The sequence below is a fragment of the Ictidomys tridecemlineatus genome, chromosome 14 (genome assembly GCF_052094955.1).
Source record: "Ictidomys tridecemlineatus isolate mIctTri1 chromosome 14, mIctTri1.hap1, whole genome shotgun sequence".
NCBI lineage: Eukaryota > Metazoa > Chordata > Mammalia > Rodentia > Sciuridae > Ictidomys > Ictidomys tridecemlineatus.
The window spans coordinates 33360011-33382185 of record NC_135490.1 but is presented as its reverse complement, the minus strand read 5'-3'; the positions used below and the strand labels follow the sequence as shown (position 1 = coordinate 33382185).

Genomic DNA, 22175 nt, shown 5'->3' with positions numbered 1-22175 from the left:
ATGAAAAGCATCTTAGATGACAGGTTGCCTCTTCATGGGAATTAGTGATGCTTATCATTCAACCCATACAAACAGGAAGAATATGTCTGGGTCACATTGTACATGTTTCCCTGCCAAGCTGGAGACCCAATCGTACCTTAATTGTGCTTGAGTACTTGAGAACAAGAAAGCAGAAACAATTTTGAATTTGAATATGCTGTTTCTGGCTATCCAGGCACCGCCCCCTGCCAAAATTGCATAAGTAAAAATTATTTTTTTCTCAAAATATTTATGATCAGAAATTATTAATTCAGTTCCCCTTGGTACTTTTTGAGGTGCAAAAGTCAAGAATCCTTGTAGTATCATACTATTTTACTAAGATTTGATTAAGAGACCCATACCTTACCTGGTAAAGACTCCATCAATAGGCAGAATATTTTTTTTCCCCATTACACCTGAGCGAGAACTTAACCCTTGAATACAAGTAGTAGGTAAATGAATATAGATGTACAAGTACAAAATGGAAGTGACCTTTAGATACAGTAGAACTGTGAACTGTTGGCAAGGGTGTAGCTGTACACAACATTATGGAAAGCAATTCAAGACCATATTTTAAAAGGTTTAAACGTGTACAGCTTTTGATTTAGCAATTCTAATTCCAGGGCACATTCAGATTTCTTCCAGGATGTTTGTTGGAGACTAAAAATTCAACATCAGGAAAATGTTTTTTAAAAAATCCAACAATGAGAAACAGAAGGAAATTTATTCAAAGAATACACCACAATGAGCCATTTAGAATAATGTGGCAGAAAAATATTTGAAGTCCTGAGAAACATTCAGAATAACTATGGGAAAAAGGCAGTTTTGGATTATATAGTCCCAATTTTGTTTAAGTACACACACACACACACACACACACACACAAATTTGATCAAAAAGAAATAATATTTTGTTGAAATATTAGGATCATCTTTGGTTAATATAATAATGTTTAATTCTTCTTTGCTTCTTTTTTGACTTTCCTATAATTTTCAGATTTCCTATAATAAATAATTAGTGAAGCTAGCCAATCCCTAAAAAACAAATTCCAAATGTCTTCTTTGATATAATGGGAGCAACTAAGAATAGAGCAGGGAGGAAGAGCAGGAAGAAAAGATTGACATTAAACAGAGGCACGAGATGGGAGGGAAAGAGAGAGAAAAGGGGAATTGCATGGAAATGGAAAGAGACCCTCATTGTTATAAAAAACTACATAAAAGAGATTGTGAGGGGAATTGGAAGAAAAAACAAGGAGAGAAATGAATTACAGTAGATGGGATAGAAAGAGAAGATGGGGGGAGGGGAATAGTAGAGGATAGGAAAGGTAGCAGAATACAACAGTCACTAGTTTGGCACTATGTAAAAATGTGAGTGTGTAACTGATGTGATTCTGCAATCTGTATTTGGGGTAAAAATGGGAGTTCATAACTCACTTGAAACTAATGTTTGAAATATGATATGTCAAGAGCTTTGTAAGGTTTTGAACAACCAATAAAAAAAAAATAAATAAATAAATAAAAGGTTAGGCTATCTGAAAAAATAAATAAAAAAAAAACAAAAATACTATGATCATTTTGAAAAAAAATTCGATATATACATGTTAATTTCTCACCATACTTGATTGGTTTATCAGTAAAAATAATAAATAAATTTATTTTTATTGTGAAAAAAAAATAATTACTCGTTTTTAAAAATGTTAATATTCCAAAAGTTTCTCTCTTCCCTACCTCCTCACTCTGTTTGAGAATATGCATATGTATTTGGGGGCCTGTGAGGCCATGCAGAATTCAACGGGGAAGTGGCACAAGGGGTGAGTAGTTCCATGACAAAACTAGAGACCCTTCAGGATAAAATTATACTCTAAGACTAATACTAGCAACATTTCAATTTTACTCAGGTCACTTTCCAAATATACAAATATGTTCTATCTCAAACATTTTTCCAAATTTCAGATATTTCGTTTACAAAGTTACTGATCACAAGGCTTCCCTGGGAACACTGATGATGAGGCCCGAAGAACTGAAGTCTGCCTAGAAGAAAGGCCTCTTCATAATCTTGTCTAAACACAGACAAATGCAAGGACATGGTGCCACTCAAAAGACACCAGATTCTTAGAAGGAGGATCAGAGGAGGGATGGAAAAAGGGAGGAACTGCGGAATGAAATTGACCAAATTATGCTATGTACATACATGAATACTACAGTGAATTTTTGCCTTTATGCATATCTATAAAGACCCAAACGAAGAAACAATAAATAAATAGAAGAAAGACCAGTGGAGTAGAAGAAGGGGAACAGGGGAGGGAGGGGTATAAAGAGGAACTACTGAGGACTTAAATGGAGCAAACTATATTCCATGCATGTATGATTATATCAAAACAAACCCCACTATTATGTATAACTATAATGCACTAGCAAACATATATATATATGTGTGTGTGTGTGTGTGTGTGTGTGTGTGTATAATAAATGCTACATGCTACTCCACCCCTTCTTGGCTGGCATGCATGATGGCTATTTTTTATAACTTTATCCTATTAGGTAAGCTTTATGGAGATACCCATTTACAGAGGTGTTCCCAATTTCTGGCAGCATCTGTCCTAGATTGAACCTTAGATCTCCCAAATCACCCAGGTGAAGCCCACATCCTGAATTGGTTCTTTTTAACACTCTCACTGAGACGCCTCTGGTAGCACAGGGTGTGTGTTCTATCGCACTGAGGTGTTTGGTGGCAGATCCTTTCTTGGCGGTGTTTGGCAAAGGGTGCTGGCACAGCCCAACTTCCCCTTGACAAGGCATACTTTCTTCCCTCTACTGTCCCCATGGAGACCATTCCAAAGGCATTCTCCCCTGCACACATCTTCATCTCAGTCTGCATCCTGGAAAACCGAGGCTGTGATAAAAAATAATCCCCAACTTTGAGCAGTAACTGTTGGGGTTAAGAGGATACATACAAGAGCCCCTTTCACAGGGCACAGTGCATGCCTATAATCCCAGCAATTAGGGAGGCTGAGGCAGGAGGATTTTAAGTTCAAGGCCGGCCTCAGCAACTTAGTGAGGCCCTAAGCAATTTAGTGAGAACCTGTCTCAAAATAAAATGTAAAAAGGGCGGGGGATGCAGTTCCATGGTAAAGCACCCCTGGATTCAATCCCAGTACCAAAAAAAAAAAAACCAAAAAAAAAAACAAAGAAAGAAAGAAAAAAAAGCCCCTTCTCCAGATTCAACAAGATAGGACAAATTTTTTGCAGTTCAAATGAGTGAAGCATAAAGATTTTACAGTAATTGGGTGTCATGATGGGGGTGGTGGAAGCAAGAAAGATAACTCCAGATCTCTATACTAGTCTTTGAAATGATCTGGAGACAGCAAGAACCTGAGCAAAGGCTTTGGCTGAAGCCCTGGAAGGCCAGCGAAGAGAGAGAAGGTAGACAATTGAGACAAGGAGCAGGTCCGAGGGACTTAAAAGCCCTAGAAAAGAGTTGGATCTAATTTACCCAATTTTGACCATTGAAGGATTTAGGCTTCCGAGCTGATATATACATTCAACAGCATGTGATGGGCATATGCTTAGAGAGAAAGAAAACAGAAAAAAGAAATAATTTGTGTGTATTATCAAATAGAAGGCCACCATAATTAAATTTGTATTTTAGAGAGACACCTCCAGCTACAGCATGATAAAAATGGAAACCAGGAAACCAATGTAGAGACTGTTGAAATCATGTAGGCAAGATCTAATAATGCTCTCAATTAGCATGGCCGTGGCAGTGGGGTCAGAGATCAGGAGATACTTAGGAGCTAAACGACAATGACCCAGTGGTGGAGTCCAAGAGATGTGGGAAGGCGAAAAAGGGGTCAAAGAGGAATCTCAGGTTTGTAGCTGCGGCAAATGGGGGGCTAGTGAGATCCTTTGGTGAGACTTGGGACACAGACAGAAAGACCAAGTGCTTATGGGAAAGATACAAATTTAGCTTGCAATACGTTTTGTTTGGAAGCAACAGAAACAACCAATCTGAAGCTCAGGAAGGAAGTTTGGGCTGGAGGTTAAGACACTAAAATGTTTGACATGGAAGGAAAGAAGCCCTATGATCCTCCAGGAACACCAATCATTCAAGGGGTAAACAGAGGATCTTAGGAGAAAGAGCCAAAATAATTGGGGGAAAAACTCAGAAAAGTGTGGTTTTCAGCTCAGAATCCACTTTTGCTATTTAGCCATGTCAAGTCAAACATAAAATATGGTAGGATCATTGCATTTTTGCATTTGTGACAATGGTGTGGTGAGAGCACAAAATCAGTCATTTCGGAAGTCTTAAAAATACATTTGTCTTTTTCTCTACTCAGGTGCAAGTACATTAGTTTGTTAATGATTCTTTGACATCTACCTATAGAACTCCAAGTGGATTTGACTGTTACATTAGTAACCTGATTAACTTTAAGAAGGAAGAACAGTTAGTCAGTATCAGTTAACAACCTGTGAGGTGATATGATTGGAAAATGGTCCCAAACTCAAAGAACTCTATAATCCAGTTGGGACATACTACGTCCATGGGGAAAAGAAGAAAAACAAAGAAAACAGAGTGTTAAAATGATTGGAGGAGTATGAGCTAAGACTGAGGGCTTCCTACTGAAAGCTGATTTTAAGAATTGAAAGTGGGGGTGGGGTAGCAACTCCATCTGCTGACAAGCCATGCAGCAATAGCATATGACAAACTTGCAGCGTGTCACATTCCAATGTTCATCTTTAATATTTTATAGAAAAATTACTTGCAATGTTAACCCCTTCACCCCTTACACACACATAGCGTGTGAGGAAGATTAACTATATGTATGCACCGTCTTGCAAATGTTATTTTTGCCATTCCTGCTTTCAAGCTTTTGTGATCCATGTCTGCAAAAATACACTCAAACTCCTCTGTCCTTCCCAATAGCACGCTCTCCTTTAAAGGCCTGGCTGAACTCTTATTTGTCATAAGAATACCCCTGCCACAAGAGTGGAAAATGAGCTCCTCTCCCCCAAACCACACAATAGCTCAATGGTGGTTTTGTACCTGATACTTTAATTTTCAAGTCTCTCATTAATTCTCACACAAGTCATTGTGAGGAAGAGAAAGCAGGATCCATTCCCATTTTGGTAACAAACCATAATACTGAGCCTCAGCAGTCAAATGAGTGATGGTGGCTGCCAAATCCCACAGTTGGAAAGCAGGTGGGAAATTTCTGGACCCTGGATCTGCTCTAGGCAGGTGCACCTTCCCATGGTACCTCGAGCATTTTGTACCCAGGTTCCATCACTACTTTTCCATCCATAGGGTTCACCTTCCCTTCTAAATCTTCTAGAAGGAAATGATCATATCCTTTAAACCCCCCCCCCCCCGAAAAAAAAAATATCTGCACACTTCCAAATTCCACCTTCATCAGAGGTGAAGTGGCCAGAAGCTGCTGTGGAGAAGGGAAGGACTTCGTTAAATTCTGGCTGCTGAGCTCAGAGCATTAAAACAGAAGATAGGTGTACGTCACCACCTCTGGGCTTTCTTCTGTTTATTGCATTTAAATATTTTATTTGCCCATGAACAGTTTGCTTATTGTAGAAAAGTTGGAGTATACGACAACTAAAATGAAGAGATGTGTTTTCATGAAGGCAAAACCTTTCAGAGGTGTGAATTTGGAAGCCCCTGTTCAGTTTGCCTGTGAAGTCACGTCTCTCAGACAGAACTTGGCTTTGCATCTTTCAATTCAATTTGAGATGCAAACCAACCCCAGGGAAGAACCACAACTACTGAGTCTGAATCCTGGGACCACATAGCAATCCATTGGGACCATTCTAGCAATCCCTTCAAAGACTCCGTCGTTTCCCAATACCCCAGGTACACTAGTGCTTTGGGAGATTTCTGGTATTCTCTCACCCACAGCAAAGCTTAAGCAGAGATGTTGGCTTTGGGAAAAAAAAAACTTATTTAAAACTTAACCTGTGTATTTGGTAGTAATGGCAAGTAGTTTGTTAGTAGTTAAACTCCCTGTTTAAGCTGCTAAAATAGCACACGTGATGGCTACCAGTGAGTTAGTAATACAATCGCTGGGGAAACTCATAGGAAGATATGAAAAAGGTTATCAAGAAATCAAATTCAAGTACTTGTTTGAAAAGTGTGTGGTGCAGTACGGGGAGAGAAATGAGAACATTAAAGTGAAAAATTAGCTGGAGGCAAATCCCAGAGAAAGAGCAAGAGGTTGGAGGAGAAGAAATGACAAGAAACAGAAAGAAAAACATGTGGCTAAGATTGGGGGGGGGGTGGCTTAAACCAGGAGAGAATAAATTTTTTGTTATACCTTTATGGAAAGTTTGCATAAACAATAGTCATCTGTCTGTAGATTTAAGATACAGCTAAAGGGAACTCACTGTGACCGTGGGCATAAATACTCCAAAGGCTTCAGGAAGACCCTCCCCCTTGGCTGCAGCCCTGCACAGCACACAGCCTCAGGTTTCTCCCACCCAGGGTCTGCACGTTGGCTGAGCAAGGCTGACCCCCTTCACTGGTCAGTGGCTCCTCCTGGTCTCCTGCTCAGTGGTGTCCCTACCTTCTGAGCTCCCCTCCCACTGTGAGTGTCCCCTTCAGCTTCTAATTGTTCAACAAATTGACATTTTGAATGCCATAACTTTGTCCCTGGGTTTCTTTGGTGCTAAGGAAGACACTAAGGTAGTTGGGAAGCAGCAGCCAGTGAGCATATTTCCAGAAGGTCACTTAGGGTACAAGCAACCTTGACCAAAGTACTGAACTTTTCCAAAGTCTTGGGTGAATCCATCATGCTGAGCCCACTTCTCAAAGTCAAGCCACTGAGGATTTAAAGGCTTGTCAGGGTCACTGAGAAACAAGGACAAGAGGAGCTTCCCCCAGGGAATCCAGTAAATAGCATAAAAGTGGGATGAATTGTTTTAGTGAGGCGTGGTCTTGGGCTGGAATCTGTCACTAAGACAAAAAAAAAAAAAATAAGAACACAGGGTTGGAAATGATGAGTGTTTGTAAGGGAAAGAGGCTTTACTTTTGTCAGAGTCTGGAAGTGGAGAGGGGTGATCAGAGAAGCCCCCGAGAAAGACATGGCATTGACCTGGGCCTTGAAATATGGCAAAAATTGAAATATGCAGGGATTGGAAGTAGGGAGAAGGTAGGGACTTGCTGACATATTACTAAAGTCAACACATTGCTTACTTTCCTAGTACTAACAGTGCAATATAAGGAAACAGACACTTCAAATAACCGTTATGGTGCCTCTTTTCCCTCTGAGCCTTATAATTCTTTTGAACAGTCCCATTAGATGCCAATAAGTCAACTAATAAAATTATGATCTTCACTGTACTGTCACATGAAGTAAACCACCTACTAGGATAAATTACATTTTTTTCATGTTTTGCTTTTTTGTCTTTATTTATATCTATCAAATTAGTTTTATAAAATGCTACAGATACCATTGAACAATTGAGTCAAGAGATGGTGGGTGGTGGGAGTCAGTTTTTAATTTTTTTTTTTTTTTTGGTACCAGAGAATAAACTCAGGGGCACTTAACCACTGAATTTCATCCCCAACCCATTTTTATATTTTATTTAGAGACAGGGTCTCACTGAGTTGTTTAGTGCCTCGCTAAGTTGCTGAGGCTGGCTTTGAACTCACAATCCTCCTGCCTCAGCCTCCCCAGCCACTGGGATTACAGGTATGCACCACCAGGCCCGGCAGGAGCCAGTTTTCTAACTATTGGAGTGGGAGTCAGCAGACAGGCATGTGAAGGATGCTAGAATGATCTTTGTCTTTCAGGATTACAATTGAAGACCTTAGTATGAATCACATTTAGCCTAATAGAGACAGAGATGGTTACCTATGGGAATAGCTACAGATTGTGTATGTACACAGGGTGGGAAGCAGACAAATGTCTCCTTGCTGGGTCATCAAAGAGAAGATGAGAAGTAATGAATTCCCAGAAATAGTACACACATTTAGCACCCAGATTTTGGTATCTAATACTGTTCTCCAATAAGAAACCAGTGATTCCAAGGGTAGCACAGGAAATACATAAAATGAGTCTAGATCTCTTATAGTGTCAGAGATTCAGGAAGTGCTCACTAACAAAGGGACGTGCAGACCCAGAATACATGGACCATAACCCAAAGTATAAAATAAACATCCATGAGTCTATGCTGATGTAAATAAATGATTTAATAAATAATAAAAGGTGAAGAAGATACAAGTATCCTGTACAGAATTTCAAAGAATCTGTGGACATAACTCCCTACTGCTTAGGTGTCAGCTGTACATAATGACTTTCCTTCAAAGACGACAGTATGGAAACGGAAAAAAGTGTAGTAACTTCACATTGAAGAAAGTCGACAGGTGCCCACCTCAACCCAGGCTGTCAAGGTCAATATCAATAGAAGTCAGTCATATTAAATGGTATACACTCATGAAACATGATAACAGGACTTTATGGTTGGTTCCCAGAGCACATCACCCCAGCCTAATCATGAGAAAAGTGTGAGATATACTCAAAGGAGGCCCATAGCATAAAATACCTGAATGGTACTACTTAAAACTTTCAAGGTCATTAAAAACAATTTCAGGTCTGGGGTTTTAGCTCAGTGGTAGAGCACATGCTTAGCATGTGTGAAGTCCTGGGTTCAGTCCCCAGCACATGAGCATGCAGACACACACACACACACACACACACACGCACACACACACACAAAAGCAAAGAAAAAAGAGAATAAAGAAACTATCTCAGACCAAGGACACATGACAGTTTTATATAATATGGTACCTTAGATGGGCTCCGGGAATAGAAAAATAAGTAAAAAAAAAAAAAAAATTAGCAACAAACGAAGGAAATTTAAAAGTGTATACAGTTTTGGTTCATTAATTGTGACCAACACACCATATTAATGGAAGATGTTAATAGTAGCAGACCTGGTTATAGGGCATATAAGAACTCTTTATACTCTCCTTACAATTCTGGAAATCTAAAAATGTTATAAAATAAAAGTTTTATTTTTTAAGGGCAGTGGAAGTGCTTTACTCTCAAAAGCTCTCAACAAAATATGCTGATGCTGAAATCCTTGGGCAAGTCTCCCCAAGGTACTGGTAGTTCGACCAATTGGCTGGGGCAAAAGTCCATTCTAAAAGATATCCTCTGTCACACCCTTTTGCCTGACATCTTACGAGACCATCAGGAGCCCCTTGATTCTCCCAATTAGGTCATTTTTAAAGACAGGAGACATGGAAGGGACTGTGGAAGTGGAACCTTCTGTTTCCAAGTTCATGGCCCTATCCCAGAGACGGCGAAACTTCCCCACTCTGAATGTCAATCCTTTGACATTAAAAACAAATGTCAAATATCACACGAAGGAAAATGAGGGGAAAAAAACTCCTGTCTTCTCCAATCCATTGGAGATTTGTTGTTTATCTATTGTACTTGTCTTATCAACAATGACAAATGACATGAAATTCTGCTCTGCAGACTTATTGATCCCTCAATGCCAGGACCACTGAGCCATTATCTAACTTTAAGAGAGGTGCTGTTCAGGGCCAAACTTTTCCCACAATATGGTAGAGTAAAGATGGCAGCTGTTGGCTTGCAGCACAGATAAAAAGGCTCAAAACTTCCCTTGGGAGGCTGAGACAAAATTGCAAACCCAAAGCCAGTCTCAGCAACTTAGAGAAGCCCTAAGCAACTTAGCAGGATACCATCTCAAATAAAAAATTTTAAAAAAAGGTTGGGTATGTGGCCACATGGTTAAGCACCCCTGGGTTCAATCCCTGGTACAAAAACAAAACAACCAACTAAATTCTCAACACATCTTTAAAAGGGGGTGACACAGAAGTCAAACAATATCTCTTTGCATGACATCACTTTTTGTTTCATTGCCATTTACAGAATATAGGAATGCAGAGAGGTAGATAGGTAGATAGATGATAGGTAGGTGGATAAGATGATAAGAATTCTGTAAGGGAGCAGGGCACTCCCCTATTCTTGAAGACTTAAAATACAAATAAGCATAACATGTTTTGAGTAATTTTGCAATAAAGAAACCTGTTCAACTTTGCCTGTCTGCAAGTTGTTAGCTACTTATCAGGCCTCTGATGAAGCAATGAGTGGCAGATTCGTACAGAAGCACTGGATATCAACAGATTCCCAACACAAAGCCAAGTGAAAATGAGATGGGGAAGAGAACAAGGCCATATAAATATAAATGTGAATTTTAAAATACTAGTAATAAATTGTGGTTATCAATGATTGAGATCAGGACTCAGTCCAAATGTTAATAGCATATCATCAAACGAACAGATATCCTTAGAAAGAGTAGTAAAGTAAGAGAAAGTCAAGGTAGTAGAATAGAAAAATAATGCATGAAACTTCACAAGAAAGAAAGAAACAAGGGAAATGTGAAGGGAGGTGATCAGAGAATTTATTTGATGGAATTTGAGGGATGGATGAATAATCAACCTAAATAGTCTCACAGACAAGTGCATATGGGCTTGGGTAGATAATAGCTCCAATGACCTAGACCTACCCGTAGTGGAAAAAAACTTGCTCTTTATCAAACGTCGATAGATCAGTTTTTGTTTTTGTTGTTCCAGGGATTGAACTCAGGGGTACTTAATCATTGAACCACATCCTCAGCCCTTTTTGTGTTTTATCTTGAGACAGGGTCTCAATAAGTTGCTTAGGGCCTTGCTAAGTTGCTGAGGCTGGCTTTGAACTTGCAATCCTCCTGCCTCAACCTGCTGAGTTGCTTGGATTAGAAGCGTGTGCCAGCACACTGGTTGTCAATAGATCAATTTTGCCTTTTGGATTCCAAACTAACTACTTTGGCCTCGGTTCTATTGTTTAATGTGCACTCATCATATCTAAATTCTCCCTATCTTACTTTATACTTTCATTGCAATTCTTTTAAGAAGATTCACATACACACACACACAAAATCCTACCCAGTCTCTCTTGAGTGTAAGTGCCTTGCTTTTTCTTGAGATTCTTGCACAGGGCAATATGCTGTGTGAATATATTCATTACACATTTGTTTCGTGTGTTAGAAGAGGAACTATTGACAGGAAGAGTCTGGAGTCACTGTGCCTAGAGAGAGGGAACTATCAATAAACCAAGTATTCCCACGGTAGGCATAAGACTTTACAATTAAATAAATTTGAAAGTCAGGTGAATAACTTCTTTTTATTATTCAATTGTTCTCAATTTCACAGCTGCAAACAGGGTAGGAGGCAAACATTGAGCACTTTGCTTGGGTTTTCCTTATGGAGAGAAGGAAAAAAAATTCCCACCACCACACTTAAAAATAAGTTAAAACCATACCATTTCCTTTGGAAAGAAAAGATTTTTATGAAGTGTGACAATTCTCTCATAGGAGCCAGAATGTTGCCACATTTCCTCCATGCATCAAGTTCACTGGATCTTTCTGAAAGGAACCTTCTCTTACCACAGAGGCCTGTGGTTCTAGAGTCAAACACAATGGACTTGTTCTCCTAACTTTGGGCCTAAAAAAAAAAAAAAACCCAAAAAACTATATAGACAAATTTACACAAGGAAACATCCTCACCTCGGGGTCTCCATGCTAATTCAAAAGATACAGTCACTGTGCAAAACAGGTCTTGAAAGTTTGCTTTGGGTAATGCCTTTACAAGAAAACTGGGCTCGATTGTATAAAGCCCCATAGATATTTTGACTAAAAATGCTGTTTCCCAGTTTAATGGTTCACTTGACAGCAAACTACTATTTGTTTGAAAAATCTGAATAAAAATAAAACCAAAAAACAGTATTCATTCTCCACAAAGATTTGCCACCACTGAGGAGAATAAAATGTACAGTTATCCCTCTGTTTCCTTAGGGAACTGGTTCCAGAACTCCCAAGATTATCAAAACCTGCAAATGCTCAGCTCTCTAATGTAAAATGGTATTGTATTTACACATACTCTAAGTCATCTCTTGATGACTTGTAATACCTAGTAAAATGTTAGTTTAAGAAGTTGTTATACTGTATTGTTTAGGAGAAAGTGGTATAGAAAAAAGTCTGTACATACTTAATACAGGCACAATTTCTTGAAATATTTTTGATCTATGGTTAAACACAATTGGAATTTGGAGCCTGTGTACACAGAAAGCCGATTCTAGGAGATTCTGAAGACAACTGAATGCGGAGGCACTCCAAAGTCATGCAAGTGCCTCACTAGAAACATTAAGAGCCGCCTAGTGTTTACCTGGGAGGGGGCTCCATTCAGCTGGGGATAAAAGCCATAATAGGAGCACTAATACAAAACAACTCCCCAAACCAACTGCATTGCTTTATACTTTCTTATAAAAAAAATTAATTATATCCATCCCTCACCCTCACTCTGTTTCAGATTCACAATCCAGAATGTGACTTTTCAACATTCCTGGGAAAAGGATTTTGATCAGAAATTTGTTTTTAGTTGTTTTCACTCAAAAACTCTCATAATAAAGAATGTACAACTGAAATTTGTTATGAAATCATATTAACTGACGAAATAAGTTGATCTTACCTAAAATGTTCTCTCACAAGTACCAAAAAAAAATCCACTTAGACATATAACCAAATGTTATTTAATATCTTAAAAAGTAACACAATCCAAAATGGATATTTCACACAACACTACATAAACAACATGAACACAATATTACCATATGGAGGGACTTTCAAATATAGACTTACAAAAATCCCTGTCCTTTTTTTCTTTTAAGTTATTATACTAAGCATGACAAGTAATCATCATTTACAATATGGTACACTGACACAATAAAAACCATGTTACAAATGTGCTGTTATAAATCAGTAACATTAGGGAAGACATTTCATGAACTGTAATTATTTCATATGAAATACTATACAATATAAACAGAACATCCATCTTGGATGACCTTTACAGCAACCAGAGACCAAGTAATTTAAATTTTTTTTTTCAGTGCAAACACATTTTATTCAAGGCAGTCTTGGCTGCAAAACTCCTTTCTAACATACAGTAAATCCCACTTGCACTTCTTAATTCATTTACCCTAATGCAATAGTCACATTCAGTCACTCAGAGAAAGATACCTGCAGAATTATGATCCCTTTAACTTTGACTTTTAAATTTAATTCTCTTCCAGAAAGTAGTATCTCTGTCAACTGCTCTAAGGACTTTAATTTGTAGTTGTCAATACTTACATGAAGGTGACCCTAGGGCAGCTCTATTTCTAACCTGCATGTGTGCACAATACTGCACAGGATTCTGCCCTTCCAATGTGGAAACCGCGGCGGTGTCAGTGTCTAGGTCAGGGGATGGGAAGGAAGGGAGACTCTTAAGGAGAGGAAGGGGAGGGGCTGCTGAGTCCTGCAGGATTAACTTTCTGGAACTGTGGAGGACTGGTATTGGAGAACTCAGATCTCAGACTTGGTACCTTTTTGGTGGGAGTGAGAGAATGGGGATCCCAAGGTCAGCCTTTGTACGGGGGAGATAGGCAGCTGCACATGGCCCAGCCCAGTTTGTAACCTTACATTCCAACCATGAGTTTCCACCTCTCCGGAGTCATTGCTGCCTACTTGGAGACACCCTATTCCCTTGTTGGCATTGAGTGGGTGTGTGTTTGTGTGTTCACATGCAGAGCCAACAAGTAGCAATTAAAGCCCTAGAACTGATCGTATATACAATCCTAAGAAGAAGGTTCAGGCCCCCTTGAGCTTTGTGGAATTCTGAATCTTACAATTCATCAATTGTAAGTCGCAGAACTGTAAAAACACAGGATTGTGTGTTAGGAGAGATCACCCGGGAATCTCTCTCTGGGATGCTGCTGCAAAAGACGCAGAGATTACACTCAATCAGAGAGGTGCCAATGCCTGTTTCAAACACACGAGGAAATTTAATAGTTTTTTTTTCTTCATATACATATAATTTATGAAATGTCTCCGAAATAAAAATCTATGGGAAGATATTGGATGTAACGTTAATACCATAAAACCTTCTGTGAGAGGGCTGGGGTGACAGCTGATTCTTTATCTTTGTTGGCAAAGCTCAGACTGATAGTAATCTCCTTCCTGTTCATATTTTACAAAGCAAAACAATATCTCCCATGGCTTTTGCAATTATTTTTCCTGTGTTCCAGCTTCCCGGAGCCCTAAATGTGTTCAGAAGAGTCTCTCACTAACAGGAGAGTACTGGATGGCTTTGGCAATGGGCAGGATGGTTCTGGGCAAAGGAGGGAGAAGCAATCATTTGCTTGGGTCTACTGTGGTCCATAGCACTGCTAGTTGGTTTGAGGACAGGCCTATGGTAATGGAGAAGATTCCTGTAAAGAGTTTTCTGTCTCCTAATTTGTGAAAACATTTAGCACTGGATCAGATCCTACAAAGTCGGGCTCAATATATTGTACTGAATTTCTATTGTGCCATGGAGCACTGTGAAGAGTACTTGATAAAGTTTTTAATTGAAATTTGTTTCAGCACCTTCCACTGCCTAGAGCAGTCTTGTTCCTGAAGATATTTTAGCACAGGAATTATAGAAACCCAATATGAAACTGTAAACAAGGGTGGACATCTGGATCTGCCTTGGACTGCAAGGGAATCTGGGTGGATCTGTTCATCTCCCACTTCATCATTCAATACCAGAAAGGTGTGCTGAGGTGCAAGATTCCAAACACCCTAAACTTTTTGAATGAAAATAGACAAAGGTGTAAGATTGTACTTGTTTTTTTGACTTTATTAGCACTCATCAGAAAAAGAGCATTGTATTTAATGATTTCTCATGATGGTCTATCAAACAGATAGAAAATAGGTCATTGATAGCTGCCACTGTGTTTCTAGGTAATCTAAATCACCCCAAGTAATAGGTATTACAAATATGACCTGCCTTGTTAACTGTCTGTGAACCTAATGCTTTGGAAGCACTTTGAGATCCCCAAATGAACCGAGCAACATCATCATTGGTTGTTGGTTTTTAAATGAAGCTTCTAATACTACCCATGTTATAAATGGTAAGACTTTTCCAAAAATGATCTCTATTGTGTCGAGAGAAACATGCCTATCATCTATGTTAAAAATTTTATTTTCAAGTACACTTTGTGGTGATAAGTGGTTTATCCTGGGTAGAAGCTTACCAAGTTGTGCCAAACTGAAAGGGGAATGATTTTTTCTGTTTCCACAAAACAGGTTTCTTCTCCTGATGGTGACTGCAATAAAATTTAAGTTTACATTATAGAAATGCTGGTTGGGTTACGAAAAATAGAGATTTGGGAACAGCTGGTGTTCTGATCACTGTTACTGTGGATTCTTTCAATTTATCCTTCCTGAACTTGAGCTCCCCAACATCAGAGAAGTATTCATGTGTTATTTTTACCCAGCTAGGCCCTTTTTAGCTCTATTTGTTTTCACTATTAGATGCACCCCCTTTTCATATGCTCATTAAGGTCCCCTGAGATGTGCAAAACATATCAAATGGAGTATGAATTACTTAACAGAAGTCATGGAACTATATGGCACAGCTCCTTTAATAAAAGTGAAATTGGGGCTCGAGAGGGTGGCATATGATAAAGGCAGAGAGGCCCAAAGTGCTTCAGAGTTGGCAGTCCAAATTTCTTGTGTGACTTCTGTTACTGAAAACCTAGCCATCCAATCAGATTTCCATAGGAGTAAATAGCTTGCCAAATTATGTTTACCCATTGGCTCTTGGCCAGAGAGAACTTTAAGCAGGAATGGAGAGTGGGAGAAAGACAAGAATTTTGAAACTTCCGTTCCTTCGTGACCAAATCAAGTGTGCTTTCGTGGGAAAGAGAGGAGAAGACAGATTTACATCTGAAAGCCAAAAGGGTGCCGTGAAAGAAAACCATGGCAATGGGATAGTCATGAGTCCCCAGAGGCAATCACCGACACACACACAATGCATGGCCTCATGTTTAAGAAAGTTTTAAATGTTGCTTTTCTGAACAATACACTTTAACACGCTGCTGCCATTTCATCAAATTCATGGAGGTAGTTATATGTAAAAATAAAAATTACCATAAAGTAATATGCTGTATCATAATAATACATAAGTGTGCAAAATGCCGACAGATGGGTTGACCCTTTAAAGTTGAACGCCTCACAGAGATTCAACCAGATTCAGTTTTGTAAACCTTTCAGCTGATAAACTCTAAGACTAGATAAGCAGTTGTGTGACACAAAGCTATGGTATCACTGGAGGAAAAGAACACAAAGCTTGGAGAGGGCCCGAGGGCTTGGGCATGGAGAGCCTCACCATCTCGGTGAGACCATCTTGGACATGCACAATTGTCGCATGTCACATATGTCATGCGCTTCCCACCACCACTTCTCCTCCATTCAAGAATCCAGATTCGATTCAGGAGAGTATTTCTAAATGGAACATCTGCTGACATGATGTATCACCTTGACAGTCCATCATTTCTACGCTATTGGCTACTGGTCTAAGGAAGTTTTCTTTTAAAAATCATGTACCCCGGAGCATCGGGCAAAGAGTATACACATTTTCTTTGAACAATGTTTCCTGTAAACCTATTTCTTGTGAAATATCAAGTTCATATTTTAAAGCTTCTCTTAAAGGTAATGATTTCTTTTCCTGCTCACACAGCATCTGATTATTTCAATGGCTACTTTCAGAGGGTCAATCAGAGGCCGATGTACTGTTTTAATGGTTATATTATTTATGAATTGAGGATGATGAAAATTTGAGAGCAGGTTTTTGGAAAAAAATAAATTTAGACATAAAAATTTAGTAACTGTATGGTATACAAACTCCCCAAGGAAACAGATTATGTAGTCTACTAGATACGTTATCATTTCTTCTGGACACATTTAAGCAGTGAGACAGACGGTGTGTTTCTGAGTATTCGAGGCATGCCTTGGAGAAAATAAGGCATGGGATTAAAAGTCAACTGGCTTAAGCATTTCAATAAGGTGGCAGTTTTCTAGGAAATGTGCTTAAATTTCACTATAATAAGCACTAAAAGAGAATTATGCTAAACTTTGACCCACTGCAACTTTCAAATAGCGATAAAGCATGAGTATTCATGTTTAAAAAATTAGTCTGACTATGTATATGACTGTGTTCTTTAAACTGATTGCTAGTGATTAAATTTAACATGGGAACAGAAGTGCCTCACAAATGTTATGCCAATTATTTAAATCTGAGGTGAAAAATTATATATATAGGATTATTTTTTAAAAAATGGTGTTTGGCTCCAAATAGCACATGCCACTAGTCTAAATATGACTTTTTATCAGACCATTTACTTGGGTCAGACGAAACCCTTTTGCAAATAGTTTTCCATGATCTATAACATGTTCCATTGTTCTCAGAAAATAAAGCTTGGGAACTTTGAAATGTCTTTTTCCTATAAGGTTGAAGCTTAATTATTTGTAATCCTTTGCTGCTGAGCCTTCTTTGTGTTCAACATGACATAGTAAACCAAAGCAAAATGTTAACAAACCATTTTTTAAATAAGCTGGGCTAATGACTATACATCTGCCTAAAAACACCTCCTGGAATTGGTTACAAAGTATCTGTAAACATTACTCTGGCATAGTTCATTATGCATAATTTGTTATTCTGATAAACTTTAGGGGAGTACAAATTATGATTATACCACACTAGCAGAATGAGCTCATTCTGTTGCTTATTACATGGGCATGTATATTTCTAATCAAAAATTACTTTAAAACTTTTCTCTATAGATATCTTCCCAGGAATAAAAGGCCTGAAGTTCAACTCTCCCTAAATTTGCTCTTTCCTATAACCACTAAAAATCATCTCCCACAGCCTAATTTAGGCATTCTATTTAAAACTACATAAAATAGATTTATATCCTTCCATTAGAAAGAATAACATCCCCAGGCCATATTCTCCATTTGTATCACAAAGAACATTTTGCTTTTAAACAAACTAATTATTGTTATCTATTATAGTAAGATAGGATCATCATTAAGTATCACAAGGAGGAAATTATCTTCCTTCAATATTCGATGAATACCTTTAAAAACGTCCACATCACCTTTTCCCTCACTTAGTGCTGTGCCCCAGCCAGAATGGGAATTCCCTTCCTTTATCCACTTCAGCTTCAAAGGCCTATATTCCTGTTTGTGATCATGGAAGGTTTAAAATCAAGACAAGCATCTGTCACACTCGAAAACAAAATCCTGAAAACAGACACTCCCGGTATTTCCATCGCCACCCCTTCTGACATACTTCCATGGACTCCTGCAGAACAGTACCACGAAACTCACAGTGAAAAATGACAGGTGCATAAACGGTTTACACGCAAAGGGCCGGGGGGAGGGGGGGTCCCTTCTGGTCAGTTTGGCATTGATTTCCCTCAAGGTGGACCCTTGCATTTGACATTTTGCGGTGGCATGGGTTTTTTTGTTGGTTGGTTTGTTTGGGAAGTGTCAAAGATCAGTTCCGTGGCCCCACTGAACCACAGACTGGGAGCAACACACATCTGTGGCATTTTAAAAATGGAATTGGCAACTGCATGACATTGAAAACGCATATTCCACTTACAGTGTCTAGACTTTCCTATGTGTGCTCAGATACAATTAGTGAAGCCAAAGTATACATATCACCCCTACTGCTATTCAGTTGCTACAGAGCCATAAATGTGAAAAGCAATACTCTGAAATAAAGATTTTTGTTTTGTTTTGTTTTGTTTTTTGCCCTAGCCTACTTAGCTGCACAGTTTAAGTAAACACGAAAACTGTGCTTGAGATGCTTGTCTTTCCAAAGATGTAAACATCAGTCCCAGTGTCGTAAACTTTGCTGTATTGAATGAGACAGAAGATCTGAGGCAGAAGGACTATCACACACTAGTCACAGAAGCTTGCAAGCAGTTGGAAGGTTTCTGTAATTTCTCAGCTTCGCTGGTCGGGGGGTCTGTACTCGCACGGAAGTTGAAGGCTGACCCAGCTACACCGTGGGCTGGACTCAGAGCGGGGTTCTGACGACGGTTACTCTCAACAATGCTTGATGTGTTGGAAGCCAGGCTCTCCCGAGTACTAAAAGAGTAAAAAGGTTTGGTTTTGTTTGGCTTTGAACATAAATAGTTACATATTGAGCCCCAGAGGAAGAGCGAATGATGGAGTTAATGGATTTCCTGTGTCGGTTCACCATGTCATATCAATATACATCTCCACTGATGACTCGCATCCGCTCTTCCAACCTGGGCTCCGGGAGCTTGAACAGACACGTTACCATCTGCAGCCTGCAGAAGGAATCAAGGGGTTCTCAACCACCAAGTGCACTTGGAAATGGCTGCGCTTTCTTTTCACATTCAAGGAAAGGACTTCAAACTCCGATGTGATAGAGAAGCTATCACATTAGTTTGAGAAGGGAATACTCATACCAGAGTGATGATTTCATTTCAGGCCAGAAATTCAGCGGGCACAACTACTCCTGAATAAACTCAATAATTTTACCCTAATGACCACATTTGCCTCTTTGATTAGGAGATTTTGACTTTGTTGGACTTCAAGCATGCTACTAGCTCATTTCTCACAGGGATGGGGATAAAATTCTTTTTCAACACCGTATACCTCTGTGTCAAATTTTAACACTTTAGTTAAAATATATTTTCTGACAAAGGACCTTAGGGTTTTTTCCCCCATTTATTTATCAAGTTTACATTCATTTCTGCCTTCCTTTGGTAGAAATATTTTCTTTTTTAGAAGATTCTTACAGAAGAGGCTAAAAAGCTTTAGCCTCTTATTTCTCTCATTTTTTTCTTAACAATTTTTCTAAATTAGAAATCCTTGAACCTATTTCATTGCTTTAAGCAATGTAGAACAATTAACATTTCAAACATTTAGGGCAATAACAGCAATGAAAATGACTGAGTCTGATTGAGGGGAACTGAGTAAATCCTTCATGTTCAAGGTCCTCAGAGTGGCTCTAAGAACCTCCTTAGCTTGTAAGCCTGCTCCAGCTAGTCTACAGGTCCACGTACTATGGTGGGGAGGTCTTTCCTTTCCTCTTCATTCCTAACATCACCTAAGTGGGGAGCTGTCTCTGCTATAAGATGCCTTTGACCACTACAATGTATTAATAGTGATAAATATAGGTAGTATTCCAGTTTCTGTAAAGAATATATTTAATAATGAGTACAGACTATGACATTCATACTGAGGTCTCAGGATATGATGATAAAAAGTTAATAGAAATGGACTGTTATCAATAAATTTAATTATTTTTTAGAGGGAGCTAATTGAATGCAACCTTAAAAATAAAAATTCCAGGAATAAGTCGGAGAAGTGAACTAAGTAGCTGTGTGGTTCATCCTCTTACTAGCCATGTGTTCCCTTGGCCCTAGGCTGCTCTAGCACATGTCTCTTGCCATACATTAAGCAGACACATCCCTGGTAGACTTTGGTCTCTTATTTTCATATTGTGTTGTTCAACCATTTTTTGGCCTTAGCTATGGAGTAGCAGGCTTTTCATGTCAAAATTTTTCATTTTTATTACAAGACCTCATAGTATAGATCAAGTTTCTGATCTTTTTATTCTTTACCTTTTTATTTTTTAATTTCCAATAGATTGTACTAAAACATTTTGGAAATGTGGCTGAACAGGACTGATGGGTCAGGACTAAAACCTTTAAGTATAGGGAAAACTCATCTTGCTTGCTTGCATCTTAGTTGCTTAGTGAAATATTTTACTCAAAGATCTGAATGAACAGCCCACTAAAGATTCCCATATCTCAGCAATGGGAAGGTATCAGCATGATAATGTTACTTAGCTACAACACTACTCGTGTTGAAAACCCTGTAAATCAAATATTTTCTTGCACATCCTCATGCATTAAAAAGGTAACTTAGTGACTTTATCAAGGCATATAGAAATGAAGTTTGTCATCTGGCTTCTAACCAAATGATATTAAATCTGAAAGGGTAAAATTAGGAATTGTTCTGTAGGTTCTCTAACTGCATGAAATTTATGGAAAAATCTACATGTTCCTATAGAGAAGCATAGATAGACATGTGGCTAATGTGTGAAGGCAGTCTCCTTACAACAAACTTTACTACAACAAAGCATTTAACTTTTGAATGTTATTTAAAAAATCCTACAGTCTGCACTCAAGTTTTGAGATACTAGATTATGCAGAGATACTCATTTGGTTATTTCCTGAATACTTCTGTTAATCCCTAAACAAACAAAAACTTTCAATATTATGCAGTAGTAGGGTTTTATATTAGAATCCACTAAACTACTCCTGATGTATCCTTAGCAATGACCTCTGCATGTGGAAGTCTAGGGGTCAAGAGGGCAACATTAAGAGTCTGAAACTATAGTATGAAAAGCACCAGGCGGTAGAGTCTACGTCATAAGCAATAGGGGAACACAAAGATACAGGGACATAAAACATGCCTTCAATAAGCAATGACTTTGAGCTTTTGCCACAGACTACAGACCTTCAATTATGCATATCTGGTACCCACTACATACAATCTTTCAAGAGAAAAAAAAGAGCAGAATAGGAAAATAGATAGAAAAGATTAGAGAAAATAAATTGGAGAACACATGAAAATTTGGTTTCGGATAAAAAATGATTTAGCAAAAACAATTTCTTACAAAAGTCACTAAATAGGCCAGTGATTTAAAGACTGGGTGTGATGGCTGAGGTTTCTCAAGGATCCTCAAGGGACAGGTAGAGGAGACCTGGGGCTCTTGGTCTCCCACCCACTTTAACCAGCATGCCATCTGTGTGGTCTGTTTGGACATTAGACTTACACATGTTAACTTGCAAAAAGTTCACATGACCATAATAATAATAAATATTATTATAATCATCAAGAAATAGCCCTTTTAAGACATAACAAAGGCCTAATATGGGACAGACAAACAGATTAATGATTCCCAGTTCTGACTTTGGGATGCTCTATCCCCAAAGTATCCAGAGAAATGGCCAAATGGTCACAACAGAATTAATTTTAATTCTTAATAATTAAAATAAAAATATGAAGTCCATAATCATATCTGGGTACTTGCTAAAAATTGTAAGTACTGTAAGATCTTGGGAATCACAGCTGATGAGGAATGTCAGTCTCTTCGAAGTATTTCTGCATCTCAGAGTCACCAATCTGGAGTAGAATTTAGAAGGAGATTTAGGACCCAAGTTGCCC

The 22175-nt window shown here is 38.6% G+C and overlaps 1 protein-coding gene across 9 annotated transcripts in view; it reads right to left on the bottom strand.

The window, feature by feature from the left end:
- Positions 1-12606: 12606 nt before the first annotated feature.
- Positions 12607-22175, bottom strand: part of Stox2 (storkhead box 2) — a 230459-nt gene continuing 220890 nt past the window's right edge. For 8 of the 9 annotated variants that reach the window (XM_078031026.1, XM_040294255.2, XM_021729066.3 and 5 more), the window contains one exon: positions 12607-19055. In XM_078031026.1, coding sequence (XP_077887152.1) covers positions 18860-19055 — 196 coding nt within the window. In that variant the 3' untranslated portion in view covers positions 12607-18859. The remainder of the gene's footprint in view (positions 19056-22175) is intronic. The other variant, XM_040294260.2, reaches the window with a different exon arrangement.